Source organism: Lithobates pipiens, unplaced genomic scaffold (assembly GCF_037356315.1).
Source record: "Lithobates pipiens isolate NorthernLeopardFrog02 unplaced genomic scaffold, aLitPip1_a1.2 Scaffold_13, whole genome shotgun sequence".
NCBI classification, from domain to species: domain Eukaryota; kingdom Metazoa; phylum Chordata; class Amphibia; order Anura; family Ranidae; genus Lithobates; species Lithobates pipiens.
Genome location: NW_027507718.1, coordinates 516,275,151 through 516,294,756, shown reverse-complemented (window position 1 = coordinate 516,294,756; position 19,606 = coordinate 516,275,151). Strand labels below are relative to the sequence as shown.

The 19,606-nt window shown below is 43.8% G+C and overlaps 1 protein-coding gene across 1 annotated transcript in view; it reads left to right on the top strand.

Annotated features, from left to right (window-relative positions):
* SFXN5 (sideroflexin 5) overlaps positions 1–19,606 on the top strand; it is a 447,465-nt gene that overhangs the window by 132,737 nt on the left and 295,122 nt on the right. Inside the window, exons 5-6 of the mRNA XM_077478081.1 lie at positions 11,632–11,686; positions 18,350–18,375. Of these exons, the coding sequence (XP_077334207.1) occupies positions 11,632–11,686; positions 18,350–18,375 (81 nt within the window). The remainder of the gene's footprint in view (positions 1–11,631; positions 11,687–18,349; positions 18,376–19,606) is intronic.

Below are 19,606 nucleotides of genomic sequence, written 5' to 3'. Positions count from 1 at the left end.
TTTGGGTCAAATACATCTGGTAAGCTCGTATTGCAAACGGTGGTGGAATTGTCACGTGGTGTCTGCATGATTTTCATATTCAAGGATGGTGGAATGTGAATACGACCATACACGTGGAATTTCATTGTCTTACACTAAGAGACTGTGTTGATTTCTACTTGGATCGTTGAACATTCTCATTTTTTGTTCACTAATTAACACAATTATATATACAATTGTTTTTATTTGTCATTATTTCAAATGATTGGTTTACATAACATAATCCTGGTGTATATCTAGTTTTATGTTTTTATCACAAAGAACACCGTTGAATTTTTTGATAGGTGGCACATGAGATATGTCACTCGGTTTTGTTTTGTTTTTTAGCGCTACACTTTTGTATTGAATGTTAGATGTTTTAAATAAGCCTTGCAGGAGGTAAATGTCTTTTTTGCATGTAATATTTTGTTCAGTTGCATGGTCTTATGGCTGCACCATCTTTAATGGATCTTTTAGGGTGTGCCCCCCAAATATCTTGTTTATGATTTTCATTGTTCCCAGACCAGTGGTGTCCTCAATGTTGAGAAATACAGGCAGATACTTCTATTTTTTGAGATAAAAAAAAGGAAGACAAAACATTGCCAAATAGTACATATGCCAGAACGTACACATAGTGAAAAAATGTAAATCAGAAACGTAACAAATTCCACCAATGAAACCACCTCCCGTATCCACAATACCATGACATCCGTATTACATCCCACATAGAATCCCAAAACCCAAATATCCCATCAGAGGCATCAGAAACATTCATTTACATAAGTAGTTGGTCTAATATTAAATCAACTAGAGAATGACGTGGATTATGTAGCCACGGGGACCATAATTTATCAAATTTACCCCGGGTAACCTCTGCATTGAAAGATATATTTCTCTAATCGTATCATGTCTCCCATCTGAGCACTTTACTCCTTGCTGGAGAATTAGTTTTACGGGCCTGGAAGAGTGCTCGGAAGAGTGGCTTGTTTAGGAATATCTTGGGAGGTCATCCAATATACCCAATATCAATGGTTTAGGACAGGGGTAGGGAACCTTGGCTCTCCAGCTGTTTTGAAACTACAAATCCCATCATGCCTCTGCCTCTAGGAGTCATGCCTGTGATTGTTATGCCGCGTACACACGATCAAATTGTCTGGCGTACCTAGTCCGACATACAATCCGACATACAATCCGATGGACTTTCTACCGAACGGACTTGGACACACACGGACACACAGAAAGTCCGGCGTTTGCTAGCGCGATGACGTACAGCACATACGACGGGACTAGAAAAAGGAAGTTCAATAGCCAGTAGCCAATAGCTTCCTTTTTCGTACTTGCTTCTGAGCATGCGTCATTCTTAGTCTGCCGTACTAGCATACTGACGAACGTATCCTGAAGCCCAAGTCCGACAAGAAGATTGGAGTGCAAAAATACTTTCTTAGTCCGCCGGACTTCACGGTGGAAAAGTCCGCTGAAGCCCACACACGATCGAATTGTCCGCTGAAATGCGTTTCGGCGGACTAAGTACGCCGGACAATCTGATCGTGTGTACGCGGCATTAGGGTCTTGCAATGTCTCAGCTGGAGAGCCAAGGTTCCCTACCACTGGTTTAGGATTTGCCTGGATGCTGGCCTGAAACCCCTTATTAATGGTTTTGAGAGCGCCCGTCCAGAAAAGGTGCAACTTTGGACAACGCCATAAAAGATGAAATTATGTCACCGTGGTCTCTGACACGTCTAGAGCAGACCGGATCCTCTCTTACCCCCCATTTTAAATAACCTTGCTGGGCCCAAGTCCGCTGAAGCCCAAGTCCGACAAGAAGATTGGAGTGCAAAAATACTTTCTTAGTCCGCCGGACTTCACGGTGGAAAAGTCCGCTGAAGCCCACACACGATCGAATTGTCCGCTGAAATGCGTTTCGGCGGACTAAGTACGCCGGACAATCTGATCGTGTGTACGCGGCATTAGGGTCTTGCAATGTCTCAGCTGGAGAGCCAAGGTTCCCTACCACTGGTTTAGGATTTGCCTGGATGCTGGCCTGAAACCCCTTATTAATGGTTTTGAGAGCGCCCGTCCAGAAAAGGTGCAACTTTGGACAACGCCATAAAAGATGAAATTATGTCACCGTGGTCTCTGACACGTCTAGAGCAGACCGGATCCTCTCTTACCCCCCATTTTAAATAACCTTGCTGGGGTGAGGTGTACCCTTAATAATAGAGTATACAACTGATACAAACGCTGTGTGACATGTAACACCCCCCACACTGTTTCTCCTGGAATGAACCTTTTCCCTTTCCTACTTTACAGGCAGATACTTATCCATCATGCCATACCATCACGGAGGCCTGTGATTGGCCCCAAATAAATTGTACAGCAGGACAGTGACCCCAAACATGCAGCCAATGTCAAAAGGAAGGATCTTCAGTGTAAAGAAAAACAAGGAGGCCTGGAAGTGATGGTTTGGCCCCCACAGAGCCCTAATCAATTAAATAACAAACCGTCCATAAAATGTTTCCACATATGGATAAGACCCCTTTCACAGTAGGGCCACAGCCGCTTTCATGGTAAAATGCTGCTCGTTTAACCACTTGCAACAGATGAAATTCATAGCTATGAATAAGCACTACAGCTAGTGCGAAACGTCAGCAATTTTTCCTTGTTCGTTGTGTTTGTTGAGCTGTGATGTGATTTTCCAATAAAAGAAAGTGGTTTTCTGAAGAGTGCGGCAGTCCAGAGCTTGTTTTTCGTCTGTTGCTAGTGGTAATAGCCAGCACCTGAGGCTTCCCATCCGAAGAGACAGTTTACAGCCTGCGTGTATGCGCCTGGAGCGGTGAGATCCATTCTCCTTTGTTTAACCACTTGCCGATCGCCCGCCATCGCTATATGGTGGCTGTTTGAAGAAGAATACCGTTGTTATGGCAGCAGATAGTGGTCATAACCCCGGTATCCTCTTCTTCAGCCGGCGGCCCACTTTCAGATAAAAGTGGTCTCTGCAGCAGATTTGCCTATCAGGGAAGGGAGAGAGCCCACTCCCGCCACGCTCCAGTGGTCTCCGCCGCTTACCGGAGCCACCAGTAGCAGCAGAGATAATCGAGTCCTCTCTCCTGTTTGGCTAGCTGACGAGTGAGAGGAAGATGGCCCCCATTCGGTTCCATAGCATGACCGGCGGAAGAAACGTCAAATGTCACTTCCGCCCAATTGCTCTTAAAGGAGATTTTTTTTTTTTTTTCAAAAGAATTTTTTTTTTCTTTTATTGCATTTTAGTGTAAATATGAGATGTGAGGTCTTTTTGAACCCCAAATCTCATATTTAAGAGGTCCTGTCATGCTTTTTGTCTATTACAAGAGATGTTTACATTCCTTGTAATGGGAATAAAAGTGACCCAATTTTTTTTTTTTTTTGAAAAAGACATTGTCAAAAGATAAATCCGTGTTAGTTTTTAGCAGTGCTTATTCTTAGTGTAAAACTATATGATGATTTATTAAGAAGTACTGCTAAAAACCACAGATCCAGTAAAGATTCAGCATGTAAATACAAAGATTCCCTGGCTGGGATCCACTGGTGCAGAGATCAAACTTGTGGGCTGTTGACATAGACTCCACCCTACATGACGTCATATTTTTTTTTTTTTATAAATTTCTTTTTATTGAGTTTTCACCCTTCTACATTAAACCAACAGCCGACTCTGCACAACACCAAGTCGGTATTAGGCCAACGTGGCCCACATAACATGTACAGGCAATAAACATGTCCCATCTATCTAATGTTGCACTACCTACTAGGTAGAACAAGAAGCCTCCCCACCCCCCCCCTCCCTCCCGCACCCCTTTTGCTCAGTTCCCTCTCCCCATCCCCATGAGATTTCCGGATCAATCAAAGCTTGCCCCACCACCCACTTCATTTAAGGACTTAAGGGTGATGCCCCAAATCTCCCAACAGTGCCCTCCTAGTGATATTGTACAAACATACAGGGTAGTGTATCTCTAAAATCAGGCGTTAACCTACAGTCAGGTCTGAGATATACCATGCTTGCCACACCTTGTCAAATTTTTTCCCACAGCCCCTAGATAAGTACGATGCTTTGTAATATGGCATCATAGCGTTGACTAGGCCTTTCCAGAAGTGCAAATCAGGTGCCCCTGGTGTAGGCCACCGCCATGACTTATTTGACGAAACATGTAGGGCGGAGTCTGTCTGTCAATACCACGCAAGTTTGATCTCTGTACCAGTGGATCCCAGCCCAGAAATCCTTGTATTTACATGCTGAATCTTTACTGGATCTGTGTAAATTTTTTAGCAGTGCTTATTCTTAATAAATCATCCTATAGTTTTACACGGTGTGGATACGCTTCTTCTTTATGGGACATCCATGAGAGCGATTAGAAGTCGGCACGGTCTGCCATGACACTGTCAACCTATTTCAAATGGATGGATTTGCCATAATTTGTAATCCCATGCTTATTTAGACTCGTATAATGTGGAGTCTAGAGATCTGGTAAGCGTACATCTTTCTGGATTTACGGTGAAGGCGCACTTGGGTGAATGGTCATTTATTTTGGACAAGTTTTTAAAGGCTTTGTTACCACTTATACATATGTGGAAAAATTTTATGGACTGTTTGTTTAATTTGTTTGCACCATTTTGCTACAGTGGGGATTGAAAATTTGGGCACCCCAGGTAAAAATGTGTATTAATGTACATAACGAAGCCAATGAAAGATGGAAAAATCTCCAAATGGCATCAAATTACAGATTAGACATTCTTATAATATGTCAAAAAAAGTTAGATTTTATTTCCATCATTTACACTTTCAAAATGACAGAAAACAAAAAAATGGTGTCTGCAAAAGTCTGGGCCCCCTGCAGAGTTAATATCGTGTACTGCCCCCTTTGGCAAGTATCATAGCTTGTAAACGCTTTTGGGCTGTCTGTCACGCACTGCTCTTTTAAGGTCTATCCATAGATTTTCAATAATGTTGAGGTCGGGAGATTGTGAAGGCCATGGCAAAACCTTCAGTTTACGCCTCTTGATGTAATCCCCCGTGGATTTTGAGGTGTGTTTAGGATCATTATCCATTTGTAGAAGCCATCCTCTCTTTAACTTCAGCTTTTTCACAGATGGCATCAAGTTACCATCCAAAGTTTGCTGAAATTTTATTGAATCCATTTTTCCTTCTACTCGTGAAATGTTCCCTGTGCCACTGGCTGCAATACAACCCCAAAGCATGATTGATCCACCCCCATGCTTAACAGTTGGACAGAGGTTCTTTTCATTCAATTCTGTGCCCTTTCTTCTCCAAACGTATCTTTGCTCATTCCGGCCAAAAAGTTATATTTTAACCTCATCGGTCCACAGAACTTGTTTCCAAAATGCCTCAGGCTTGTCTATATTCTCATTTGCAAAGTGAAAGTCAAACACTGTTTTTTGTGGTGAGGACATAGAAGAGGTTTTCTTCTGATGACTCTTCCATGAAGACCATATTTGTACAAGTATCTCTTTATAGTGGAATAGTGTACCACAACTCCAGTGTCTGCCAGATCTTTCTGGAGGGATCGTGCAGTCAAACGTGGGTTTTGAATTGCTTTTCTCACAATCCTGCGAGCTGTTCTGTCTGATATTTTTCTTGGTCTTCCAGATCTTGTTTTAATTTCCACTGTTCCCGATGACTGCCATTTCTTAATTACATTCCGAACAGAGGATACTGACATCTGAAAACGCTTTGCTATCTTCTTATAGCCTTCTCCAGCTTTGTGAGCGTCAACTATTTTCAGTTTCAGTTTTCTAGACAACTGCTTAGAACAGTGATGGTGAACCTTGGCACTCCAGATGATTTGGAACTACATTTCCCATGATGCTTTTGGACTCTGCATTGTAATGGAGCATCATGGGAAATGTAGTTCCAAAACATCTGGAGTGCCGAGGTTCTCCATCACTGGCTTAGAAGAACCCATGGTGCTGATTGTTGGGGCAAGGTCAGATGAGTCTGGCCATTTAAAACCTTTGAGATTAACATCACCTGGTCTTCCTAGATGATGATTGAGAACAATCCATGACACTGGCAGGTCTCAGCTTTGCAAAGGGGGCAGTGCATGCTATAAATTCTGCAGGGTGCCAAAACTTTTGCAGACGCCATTTTTTTGTTTTCTGTAACTTTGAAAGTGTAAATGATGGAAATAAAATCTAACTTTTTTTTGACATATTATAAGAATGTCTAATCTGTAATTTGATGCCATTTGGAGATTTTTCCATCTTTCCTTGGCTTCGTTATGCACATTAATACACAATTTTACCTGGGGTGCCCAAACTTTCGATCCCCACTGTATTGCTCATATAGCACGGAATTTTTTTTTTCTGTTTTTACACAATTTGTTGTGTTGTGCTTTTCTCGTCATTTTATATTTGTATATTCTTTGTTTTCACCTGCGCAATCATTTTTTTTCTACATACTATATATTTTTTTTTTTTACATTTCTATACCCCTGCCTAAAAACATTTGCACAGTACTGTATACGGTAAAAATATCAGCCCTGATATTCATACCAGCAGAGATCTTTATAGGAGGTCTCAGTCTGGCATCCCTTTTTATCCCTTTTTATCCCTGTTTGGCTATTTTGACCTTTTTATGGGCTTTCCAGCGCACACTTTTTTCGAACACAGACTCTTTTGATTTGAATAAATCCCCTCCAGGCCTAGTAATACCTACCTTTACCTAAACTCCGAAAAATCATACCTGTAATTAATGATAGGATAATTAAGTATGTGTTAATTGGTGAAATGTTAAAATCCCACAAACACATTTTAAGGAGTAAAAAAAGATGGATCCATGTAACTCTTTATAACATGCAATGAGTGTGACAAGCAGCCCCCCCCCCCCCAATCAGGCTTTTCCAAGGGGGGGGGGGGGGGTTATAGGTGCTGCAAAAAGTTAACCGCGCCGAGGTGGAACATCTTTGTATGTTCAGCTCCTCCATTACACCTACGGCTTCATGCCTCTCATCTCCGTGTTAATTTAAAATCCTCGGAGAAGTTGTAATAAAAAAAAAAAATGGCAGGTGTGCTATAGAGAACACACAGGTGATGTGCGCTCTGAACCACAAACACCTTTTTGAAACTGCAAAAATAAATAAATAAAAGAACGATGCCTTAGGAAAAGCGAGCCATAAGGGCTGACAATTTATGTGCATCTAATGCAGGCTTCTTGTGTTGTGCCGTTTGCCGCTAATGCTAACATCTGCCGCCTTTACCTCTTTTTTGTATGGAGGTGAGACACTCGGGGCGTGTGGCAGTATGCCATGTGAAATTCTTGACATGCCCGGCGGGGTCATTCGCCAGGTTGGATTTTTGGTTGCACGTGATACTGATGGTAATGAGCACTGAGTGCAGAGGCTTGTGGGGAATGGGAGAGCAGCGGGCACGGGCTGCCCGGGTGAATTCTGTCATTGCGTCCATAGGTACCATTTTCAGTTGGGTTCCTACAAATGGGGTTAGGTTAAAGATGAGGTCACACATTGTATGTGGGTACTGAGATGATAGTGTGCAGATGTTGCATGCCTGATATGGTACTTAAGGTGAGGCCATATGTTTGGTGCAGATGATGTAGGGATGAAGTGGAGGCCATATGTTTGGTGCAGATGATGTAGGGATGAAGTGGAGGCCATATGTTTGGTGCATGTGGTAGAAGGGATGAAGGTGAGGCTATATGCGTGATGCAGATGATATAGGTTTGAAGATGAGATCTTATATTTGGTGCAGATGATGTAGGGATGAAGTGGAGGCCATATGTTTGGTGCATGTGGTAGAAGGGATGAAGATGAGGTCGTATGCATGATGCAGATGATATGGGGTTGAAGATGAGATCTTATATTTGGTGCAGATGATGTAGGGATGAAGTGGAGGCCATATGTTTGGTGCAGATGATGTAGGGATGAAGTGGAGGCCATATGTTTGGTGCATGTGGTAGAAGGGATGAAGATGAGGCTCTATGCATGATGCAGATGATACAGGGTTGAAGATGAGATCTTATATTTGGTGCAGATGATGTAGGGATGAAGTGGAGGCCATATGTTTGGTGCAGATGATGTAGGGATGAAGTGGAGGCCATATGTTTGGTGCATGTGGTAGAAGGGATGAAGATGAGGCTCTATGCATGATGCAGATGATACAGGGTTGAAGATGAGATCTTATATTTGGTGCAGATGATGTAGGGATGAAGTGGAGGCCATATGATTGGTGCATGTGGTAGAAGGGATGAAGATGAGACCGTATGCGTGATGCAAATGATCTAGGGTTGAAGATGACCTCTTCTATTCGGTGCAGATGATGTAGGGATGAAGTTGAGGCCATATGTTTGGTGCAGGTTTGTGTAAGGATAAAGATGCAGACGTGTTGTAGGTGATGTAGATATGAAGATGAGACCATATTTTTTGTGCAACTGATGAAGAGATGAAGATGAGGTTGTATGTTTGGTGCAGGGAAGTTTAGGGATGAAGATGAGGCCATACTCTTGTTGCAGGTGATGAAAGGATGAAGATGAGGTCATACATATGGTGCATATGATGTAGAAATGTAGATGAGGGCTTTTTTTGGTGTAAGGATGAAGATGCAGCCCTATTTTTGATGCTGATGATGTAGAAATGAAGATGAGGCCTTATGTTTCACGTCGGTGATGTAGGGATTAACAGGACACCATATATTTGGTGAAGATGAGACCAATATGGTGCAGATAGTTTAATGATGAAGATGAGGTCATATGTTTGGTGCAGGTGTTGAAGGGATGCAGATAAGGTCATATGTTTAGTACATGTGGTAGAAGGGATGAAGATGAGGCCCTATGTGTGATGCAGATGATCTAGGGTTGAAGATGACCTCTTCTATTCAGTGCAGATGATGTAGGGATGAAGTTGAGGCCATATGTTTGGTGTAGGTTTGTGTAAGGATAAAGATGCAGACGTGTTTGTTGTGGGTGATGTAGAGCTGAAGATGAGGTTGTATGTCTGGTGCAGGTAGTTTGGGGATGAGGATGGGGCCATACTCTTGTTTCAGGTGATGAAAGGATGAAGATGAGGTCATACATATGGTGCAGATGATGTAGAAATGAAGATGAGGGCATATGTTTCATTCCAGTGATGTTGAGGAGACCATATATTTGGTGAAGATGAGACCAATATGGTGCAGATAGTTTAGGGATGAGGTCATGTTTGGTATCTTCTGGGAAGACCATCCACAAGGTTTAGGAGTGTCTATGGGAATGTTTGGTACCTTCTGGGAAGACCATCCACAAGGTTTAGGAGTGTGTCTATGGGAATGTTTGACCATTCTTCCAGAATCGCATTAGCAAGGTCAGGCACTGATGTTGGATAGGAAGGCCTGGCTCGCAGTCTCTGCTCTAATTCATCCCAAAGGTGTTCTATGGGGTTGAGGTCGGGTCCTGATGTTCTAGGGATGCAGATAAGGCCATATGTCTGGTGCATGTGGTAAAAGGGATGAAGATGAGGCCCTATGCGTGATGCAGATGATATAGGGTTGAATATGAGATCTTATATTTGGTGCAGATTAGGATGAGGCCATACTCTTGTTGCAGGTGATGAAAGGATGAAGATGAGGTCATACATATGGTGCAGATGATGTAGAAATGAAGATGTGGGCATATGTTTGGTGTAGGTTTATGTAAGGATGAAGATGGAGCCCTATTTTTGATGCTGATTATGTAGAAATGAAGATGAGGCCTTATGTTTCATGCCGGTGATGTAGGGATGAAGAGGAGACCAATATGGTGCAGATAGTTTAGGGATGAGGTCATATGTTTGGTGCCTTCTGGGAAGACCGTCCACAAGGTTTAGGAGTGTCTCTATGGGAATGTTTGACCATTCTTCCAGAATCGCATTAGTGAGGTCAGGCACTGATGTTGGGCGAGAAGGCCTGGCTTGCAGTCTCTTCTCTAATTCATCCCAAAGGTGTTCTATGGGGTTGAAGTCAGGTCCTGATGTTATAGGGATGAAGATGAGGTCATATGTTTGGTTCAGATGATGTAGGGATGAAGATGAGGTCATATGTTTGGTCCAGGTGATGTAGGGATGAAGATGAGGTCATATGTTTGGTTCAGATGATGTAGGGATGAAGATAAGGTCATATGTTTGGTCCAGGTGATGTAGGGATGAAGATGAGGTCATATGCTTGGTTCAGATGATGTAGGGATGAAGATGAGGTCATATGTTTGGTTCAGATGATGTAGGGATGAAGATGAGGTCATATGCTTGGTTCAGATGATGTAGGGATGAAGATGAGGTCATATGTTTGGTCCAGGTGATGTAGGGATGAAGATGAGGTCATATGCTTGGTTCAGATGATGTAGGGATGAAGATGAGGTCATATCTTTGGTGTAAATATTGTAGGGATGAAGATGAGGTCATATGTTCGGGGGGAGATGATGTAGGGATGAAGATGAGGTCATATGTTTGGTGTAAATATTGTAGGGATGAAGATGAGGTCATATGTTCGGTGCAGATGATGTAGGGATGAAGATTAGGTCATACACTATATTGTCAAAAGTATTGTGACACCTGCCTTTACACGCATTTTAACATAGCAGCCTCAACTCTTCTGGGAAGGCCGTCCACAAGGTTTAGGAGTGTGTCTATGGGAATGTTTGACCATTCTTCCAGAAGAGCATTTGTGAGGTCAGGCACTGATGTTGGAGAGAAGGTCTGGCTCACAGTCTCCATGCTTATTCATCCCAAAGGTGTTCTGTTGGGTTGAGGTCAGGACTCTGTGCAGGCCAGTCAAGTTCCTCCACCCTAAACTCGCTCATCCATATCTTTATGGACCTTGCTTTGTGCACTAGTGCGCAGTCATGTTGGAACAGGAGGGGGCCATCTCCAAACTGTTCCCACAAAGTTGAGAGCTTGAAATTGTCCAAAATGTATTGGTATGGTGACGCCTTAAGCGTTCCCTTCACTGGCACTAAGGGGCCAAACCCAACCCCTGAAAAACAACCCCACACCATTATCTCCCCTCCATCAAATGATTTGGACCTGTACACGAAGCAAGGTCCATAAAGACATGGATGAGCGAGTTTGGGGTGGACGAACTTGACTGGCCTGCACAGCCCTGACCTCAAGCCAATAAAACACCTTTGGGATGACCTTCCCAGAAGAATTGAAGCTCTTATAGCTGCAAATGGTGGGCCAACTCAATATTGAACCCTACGGAGTAAGACTGGGATGTCATTAAAGTTCATAGTGTTTTGTGAACTTTTTTACTTGCCGAAGATTTATTTATTTTAATTTTTTAATTTTTTTTCTTCTGCTGAACCAGTCTTGGGATCCAGAGAACTCTGCCAGACACTGCAGCCAGGTCCTGGATCTCTCGGCAGAATACACTTTGGTTAAGTAATATACTGTAGTCTGGTCCAGGACTCACCCCAAGCTATGATTGGACAGTGAAGAAGCGGGGGCACAATGAAAATGTAATTCCTTCAGTAAACACTTTCATATCCCGGAGTTGGGCTTTAATGAGATTCTCAGGGTGTTTCACAGAACAGAAGTCTGGTAATTTGACATCTCCGCATTGATGAGTGTATCCAGGTGATGTGTGTGTTTCTTTGTGCCACAGGCCATCATACACCCGGATACGAATGAGAAGATATTCATGCCTTTCCGAATGTCAGGTACGGTTGTAAGATATTATCCTTGCTTTTCCAGTCTGTGCGGCACATGACTCTCACGACATCTACAGGCCAAATTTCCTTGCAATATATAGTATTATATACTGTATAGTATTGTTCTATATAGAATTGTTATATAGTAATATATATTTTTTTTATAATGTTATATATCATATTCCTGTAATACAGTGCTTTGAAAAAGTATTCATACGCCTTGTGATTTTCTACATTTTCTCATGTTACAATCAAAAACGTAAATGTATTTTATTGGGATTTTATGTGATACACCAACACAAAGTGGCGCATAATTGTGAAGTGGAAGGAAAATGATAAATGCCACAGATTCTCAATTGGATTTAGGTCTGGACTTTGTCTGGGCCATTCTAACACATGAATATGCTTTGATCTAAACCATTCCATTGTAGCTCTGGCTGTATGTTTAGAGTCATTGTCCTGCTGGAAGGTGAACCTCCCCAGTCTCAAGTCCTTTGCAGCCTCTTACAGGTTTTCTTCTAAGATTGCCCTGTATTTGGCCCCATCCATCTTCCCATCAACTCTGATTAGCTTCCCTGTACCTGCTGAAGAAAAAAATCCCCACAATATGATGCTGCCACCACCATGTTTCACAGTGGGGATGGTGTGTTCAGGGTGATGTGCAGTGTTAGTTTTCCACCACACTTAGTGTTTTGATTTTAGGCCAAAAAGTTTCATTTTGGTCTCATCTGACCAGAGCACCTTCTTTCACATGTTTGCTGTGTCCTCCACATGGCTTCTTGCAAACTTGAAACAGGACTTCTTATGGATTTTCTTTCACCAATGTCTTTCTTCTTGTCACTCTTCCATAAAGGTCAGATTTGTGGAGAGCACGACTAATAGTTGTCCTGTGGACAGATTCTCCCACCTGAGCTGTGGATCTCTGCATCTCCTCCAGAGTTACCATGGACCTCTTGGCTGCTTCTGTGATGAATGCTCTCCTTGCCCGGCCGGTCAGTTTAGGAGGACAGCCATGTCTTGGTAGGTTTGCAGTTGTGCCATACTCTTTCCATCTCCAGATGATGGATTGAACAGTGCTCTGTGAGATGTTCAAAGCTTGAAATATTTTGTTTATAACTTAACCCTGCTTTAAACTTCTCCACAACTTTATCCCTGACCTGTCTGGTGTGTTCCTTGGCCTTCATGATGCTGTTTGTTCACTAAGATTCTCTAACAAACCTCTGAGGGCTTCACAGAACAGCTGTATGTATACTGCGATTAAATTACACACAGGTGGACTCTATTTACTAATTAGGTGACTTCTGAAGGCAATTGATTCCACTAGATTTTAGTTAGGGGTATCAGAGAAAAGGGGGCTGAATACAAATGCACGCCACACTTTTCACATATTTATTTGTTTAAAAAAAATTGAAAACCATTTATAATTTTCCTTCACAATTATGCGCCACTTTGTGTTGGTCACATAAAATCCCAATAAAATACATTTACGTTTTTGGTTGTAACATGACAAAATGTGGAAAAGGTCAAAGGGTATGAATACTTTTTCAAGACACTGTACAATATACAATGTGTTGTATTCTTGTTATATATAGTATTATCAGGGCAAACAATTTCAAATCCTGAGCTACTAGTCAGGCCTTAAAGTGGTTGTAAACCCTTACAACACACTTTGACCTACAGGTAAGCTTAGATTAAGGCTTACCTCTAGGTCCAAGAAATATCTCCTAAACCTATACGGTTTAGGAGATATTTGCCGAAAGACAGACACCACTGTCTACGCCGCAATGCATAGTAGTCCATTATGCTTTACCTTTGCAGGGAATGAAAGAGGAAGTAAACCCATCAGGGTTTACTTCCTCTTTAAGTGTTAAGCTGGATACACACTATACAATTTGCTTTCAATATTTTTATTTTTAATTTTTTCCTTTTTAGATTTACCAAAACCATATAATATGAGGTCAAACCTAACACTTTCAATTTGTATGCAATCAGGCAGGCCCTTGCACTGCATAGTTGAAGGTAAATATAAAGGAAATCAAACAACAAAAGTTGTATAGTGTGTATCCAGCTTTACTCGCCACCAGTTGCCCCACTCAACCCCTACACTGCCCTGCCCAACCACTACCCCTACCCTACTATTCCACCCCTAAACACATCCTCGTAAATTATTTCATGAAATTACACTGTTAAATGTTTTTGCAGAAATAAGTTACAAAAATCAATATGAACAAAAAGAACTTTAACAATATTAACATAAAGCATCCGTGCCCATCAGTGCAGCCTCGCAGTGCTCATCCGTGCCCATCAGTGCAGCCTCACAGTGCTCATCCGTGCCCATCAGTGCAGCCTCACAGTGCTCATACATGCCCATCTGTGCAGCCTCAACGTGCTCATCCGTGCCCATCAGTGCAGCCTCAACGTGCTCATCCGTGCCCATCAGTGCAGCCTCACAGTGCTCATCCGTGCCCATCAGTGCAGCCTCACAGTGCTCATCTGTGCCCATCAGTGCAGCCTCACAGTGCTCATCTGTGCCCATCAGTGCAGCCTCACAGTGCTCATCTGTGCCCATCAGTGCAGCCTCACAGTGCTCATCTGTGCCCATCAGTGCAGCCTCACAGTGCTCATCTGTGCCCATCAGTGCAGCCTCACAGTGCTCATCTGTGCCCGTCAGTGCAGCCTCACAGTGCTCATCTGTGCCCGTCAGTGCAGCCTCACAGTGCTCATCTGTGCCCGTCAGTGCAGCCTCACAGTGCTCATCTGTGCCCGTCAGTGCAGCCTCACAGTGCTCATCTGTGCCCGTCAGTGCAGCCTCACAGTGCTCATCTGTGCCCATCAGTGCAGCCTCACAGTGCTCATCTGTGCCCATCAGTGCAGCCTCACAGTGCTCATCTGTGCCCATCAGTGCAGCCTCACAGTGCTCATCTGTGCCCATCAGTGCAGCCTCACAGTGCTCATCCGTGCCCATCAGTGCAGCCTCACAGTGCTCATCTGTGCCCATCAGTGCAGCCTCACAGTGCTCATCTGTGCCCATCAGTGCAGCCTCACAGTGCTTATCTGTGCCCATCAGTGCAGCCTCACAGTGCTCATCTGTGCCCATCAGTGCAGCCTCACAGTGCTCATCTGTGCCCATCAGTGCAGCCTCACAGTGCTCATCTGTGCCCATCAGTGCAGCCTCACAGTGCTCATCTGTGCCCATCAGTGCAGCTTATCAGTGCTCATCCATGCCCATCGTTCCTGCCTCGTCAGTGACCATCGTTGGGGCCTCGTCAGAGGCCATCGTTTGCCCGCCTCGTCAGAGGCCATCGTTTGCCCGCCTCGTCAGTGGCCATTGTTTGCCCGCCTCGTCAGTGGCCATTGTTTGCCCGCCTCGTCAGTGGCCATTGTTTGCCCGCCTCGTCAGTGGCCATTGTTTGCCCGCCTCGTCAGTGGCCATCGTTTGCCCGCCTCGTCAGTGGTCATCGGTGCCACCTCGTCAGTGGCTATCAATGCAGACTATCACTGCATGGGGATCACAGGGAGGAATCGGAAGGAGAGCTGGCCAGATCACGTAGAGGGAGAATCACCCACTATGACACAGCTTGGATATGAAATGCCAGCCGCTGTCAAGCAAAGTCCCGCCTCCTGGGCGGCTCATATGATAGACGACATACTGATTACATTTCCTGTCATTGGACCAGTGTGCTGTCTATCTTAGGAGCCCACCCAGGTAGCGAGACTTTGACAGCGGCCGGTGTTTGAGATTGAATCTGTGTCACAGCGGGAGATCTTCTCTGTGTAATCCGGCCGGCTCTCCTCCCGACTCCTCCCGACAGAAGGGGTGCAGACTTTTTTTTTACAAGGCGTTGGAGTGGCTTAGTGGGGCAATTGCCTCTCTGTCACCTGGCCCAGTCCATCCCTGCTCCACACTCACCCTCATCTTATTTCCACTCGCCTAATGCGAGCAGACGAGTGGAAATTTTAAAGGGCTGGTGTTATTATATGTAGTATTGTTTTATACTGTATAGTACTATTGTTATATATAGAATTATTATATATAATAAGCAGAATGAAGCGGATCTTGGACAGGAGGGGTGGCATTTACTGGACCCGACCCTCTGTAGTTTCCCCCTGCAGTAGCTAAAAACCGGCTTCTCTTCTTCTTCATCCCGCTGTCTTTCAGCTGCTGCAGGGGGTTACTACAGGGGGTCTGTTCCGGTAAATGCCACCCCCACCAACACCCGGGTCCAGGTTCCCCTTCCTTCTGCTGCCCAGGCTCCATTGTGTGCTGCCCTGGTCCCCACATCTCGCAGGACTGCCAGCTTTCCCTCCTTCCTGCCAGCTTCTGCAGGCATCATTTCAGGATAGAGAGCAGGTGAAGGGGCTGGTGAATGTGTCATTTACCAGCCCCTTCCTCTTCTGAATGCTCACAGTGATTGATCAGTACCAATCAAATCACTCACTGTGTTCCTTCATAACTGAAGCGTAGTAAATTGTGTTTTCTATGCTTTGGTTTGTGAATGAACGGGGAGACAGTGCAGAGCTATTCCTGTTTGCTTATTTTGTGCATCTGAGGCTCAGAGAGGTATGCCGACAATGAAGGCATTGCGGGCCAGACAGGGACAGCCATAGGGCCGAAATTTGCCCAGGTCTGACTAAGATTATCCAATCTGAAAAGAAAACCGCCTAAAACAATGGCCTAACAGTCCTCTAAAAGTAGCCTAAAACAGTAGCCTAAGTACTTGCGACCAAAAAAAGAAATGTAGCCTAAAACAATAATTTAACAGAAATAACCTAAAACAATAGCCTAAAAAACATTTAATCGGCAAAGAGAAAAATGGCCTAATACAGGAGCCCAAGAACATTCCATCCAAAGAGAAAACCGCCTAAGGCCTCATCTCTCTGTGACCATTTGCGATTAGATGCTGGAGACCCAGAGGGGGTTCCTGCGATTAGCTGTGGGCAGCGGGCCCCATTCAAAACAATGGGAACTCACAGCATGTAATCGCTCATACCGGTGATCTCTCTAGTGATATTCCCTACAACTAACAGTCTTCCAAGTCCTGTGCCATGGGGCTTTCCTTTTGCATAATGACCACAGGGGGTCGCTCCCTTGGCACTGCTTATATTTACATTTTTTGATGAATACCAGGTGTCCTCTGACTGGATGATGTGGAGAGGCAAGGCGATCATATCAAAATCTCCACCTCATCCAATCAGAAAATACCTTGTATTCCCTGAAAAAAGATACAAAGCATTGTATGGCAGCAGTGGTGGGCAAGTGACCCCCCTGTAGTTACTATGCAGAAGGGAAGCTGCTCAGCACAGGACCCGGAGGATTGTTGCGATCAATGTAGTATGACGGCTGCCACAGTGATTCTCCGCTTTCACAGCTGTCCCTAAGATATGAAGGATGCATAATTACAGTATATTGGACCGATGTAACTCTGAATCTATGCTAGGCTTTAGCTTTACGTCTTAGCTTGTACTAATAAGAAGTCATAACCACCCCTCCAGTGACCTCATAGCATTGTGACTGCACATATGAAGTCATAGCCACCCTTCTAATGACTCCATAGCGATGCATAGCAATGTGACTGCACATATGAAGTCATAACCACAACTGCTGTGATCTCATACCAATGTAATTGCACATATGAAGTCATACACACCCCTACAGTGACCTCATAGAAACGTGATTGCACATATGAAGTCATAGCCACCCCGCCAGTCACCTCATAACAATGTAGCCATAGAAGTAAAGTCATAACCACCCCTCCAGTGACCTCATAGAAATGTGACTGCACATATGAAGTCATAGCCACTCCTCCATTGACATCATAGCAATGTGATTTCACATATGAACTCATAGCCACTCCTCCAGTGACATCATAGCAATGTGACTGCACATATGAAGTCATAGCCACTCCTCCAGTGACATCATAGCAATGTGACTGCACATATGAAGTCATAGTCACTCCTCCAGTGACATCATAGCAATGTGATTTCACATATGAAGTCATAGCCACGCCTCCAGTGACCTCATAGCAATGTGACTGCACATATGAAGTCATAGCCACTCCTCCAGTGACATCATAGCAATGTGATTTCACATATGAAGTCATAGCCACTCCTCCAGTGACATCATAGCAATGTGATTTTACATATGGAGTCATAGCCACGCCTCCAGTGACCTCATAGCAATGTGACTGCACATATGAAGTCATAGCCACTCCTCCAGTGACGACATAGCAATGTGATGTCACATATGAAGTCATAGCCACTCCTACAGTGACCTCATAGCAATGTGATTTCACATATGAAGTCATAGCCACTCCTCCAGTGACCTCATGGGAATCTGACCATACAAATGAAGTCATAGCCATATCTTCAGACATATGAAAGGAGAGCAACATTATATATTGCCCTAGCCACACCTCTAGTGATATTCAAGAAATCAGACAGTTGATATGAGCTCATAACCACACCTCTAGTGACATCACATAAGCGGGACAATATGAACAATATGAATTTAATGATCTGACTCCATTGATCTATAATTACCTAATTATCCTACCATGGCAGCATGCAGCACCCCTTAAGAAATTGTGAAAAGACCAAAATAAAGGATTTAGAGAAGTTTTTATTTGTGCTGCTAATGTGACTGATTTGTCTTTTTTTATCATTTTTTTTTAGGTTATATTCCCTTTGGGACCCCCATAGTAAGTATTGTACCCTCTTGCATTGATTATGACTTTTATTACCATGTTGGGTCATGTTATAATTTCTATCTTCCTCTGGCCATACACTCATTCATCTCTTTTTCATCTTATTGACTGTTCAGTACAATCGATTTTAATTTATGAAAAGTTTGAATTGATGGGCCTGTGGAACACAAACAGTAGGTTTGCCTACATCAGTCGGGTCACCTTTACTATCAAAAGTGTTCAAGTAGACAAATCTCAAAGGAAGGAATTGATTGTTAGCTCCATATACCAGTATTGATTTTCCAGCCTTCCAGTTTCATTTTTATCTTTTATTGATCCTGCCAAATTGGTCGGAGACAATCAATAAGAATGGGAAAACAAGTGCAAGATTCCATAGTATACCCAACCAGTTTTTTTAAGAACAGATTGAGACAATACGGTGGAACTAGATTTCTGTATCAGTCGATTTTTTTAAAAACGTATCAAAGATTGCAATGTGTTTGATCCAATCGAATTGGGGCTTCCAACCATATTAAACCGAATGCCGGATCAGATGGAATGGAAGACTCCATGTGTTTTCAGGGGTCAAATATTTGTTGGACGGTTGGTTAATTAACCACTTCCCAATCGTAGGACGTCTTTGGGTTTAAGTGGTTGTATCAGGATATTGCCTGCAGCTACAGGCCTCATCCTGGTATCTTTTGTTTCAGCCAGTGATTCCCTTTTTTTGTAAAAGCCATCCTAGCAGCTGATTGGGCGCCAGATTGCTTTTACAGGCAGCAAAAGGGAATTCTCCTCCTGCTGCCCACCAGCACCTCTCCAGGCTCTCTGGTGTGATCGGAGAGCCCAGGATCCGATCCGGAGCTTCCACCAGATTACCACAGAGACGGCTGTGGACCAGATGGTCCCTGCCCATCTCTATGCTCCTGGGAGGCCGGAAGTGATGTCATGATGTCACCTTCTGGTGTTCTGCCGAAAACTCCCAACTTGCCAAAAATCTCCAACCACGTCACTTCCGGCCTCATCTTCTACAGCAATAATTGGAGTTTGGAGGAGGAAAGAAGTTGTCATCGCCTTGGAGGTGGTCATGTTATTGATTAAAGTGTAAGTAAACCCTAATGGGTATACTTCCTCTTTGTTTCCCTGCAAAGGCAAAGCATAATGGGCTACTATGCATTGCATACTAGCACATTATGTGTCACTTACCTGACACAGGAGCCAGCGATGTCCCCGATTTCCTCGCCAG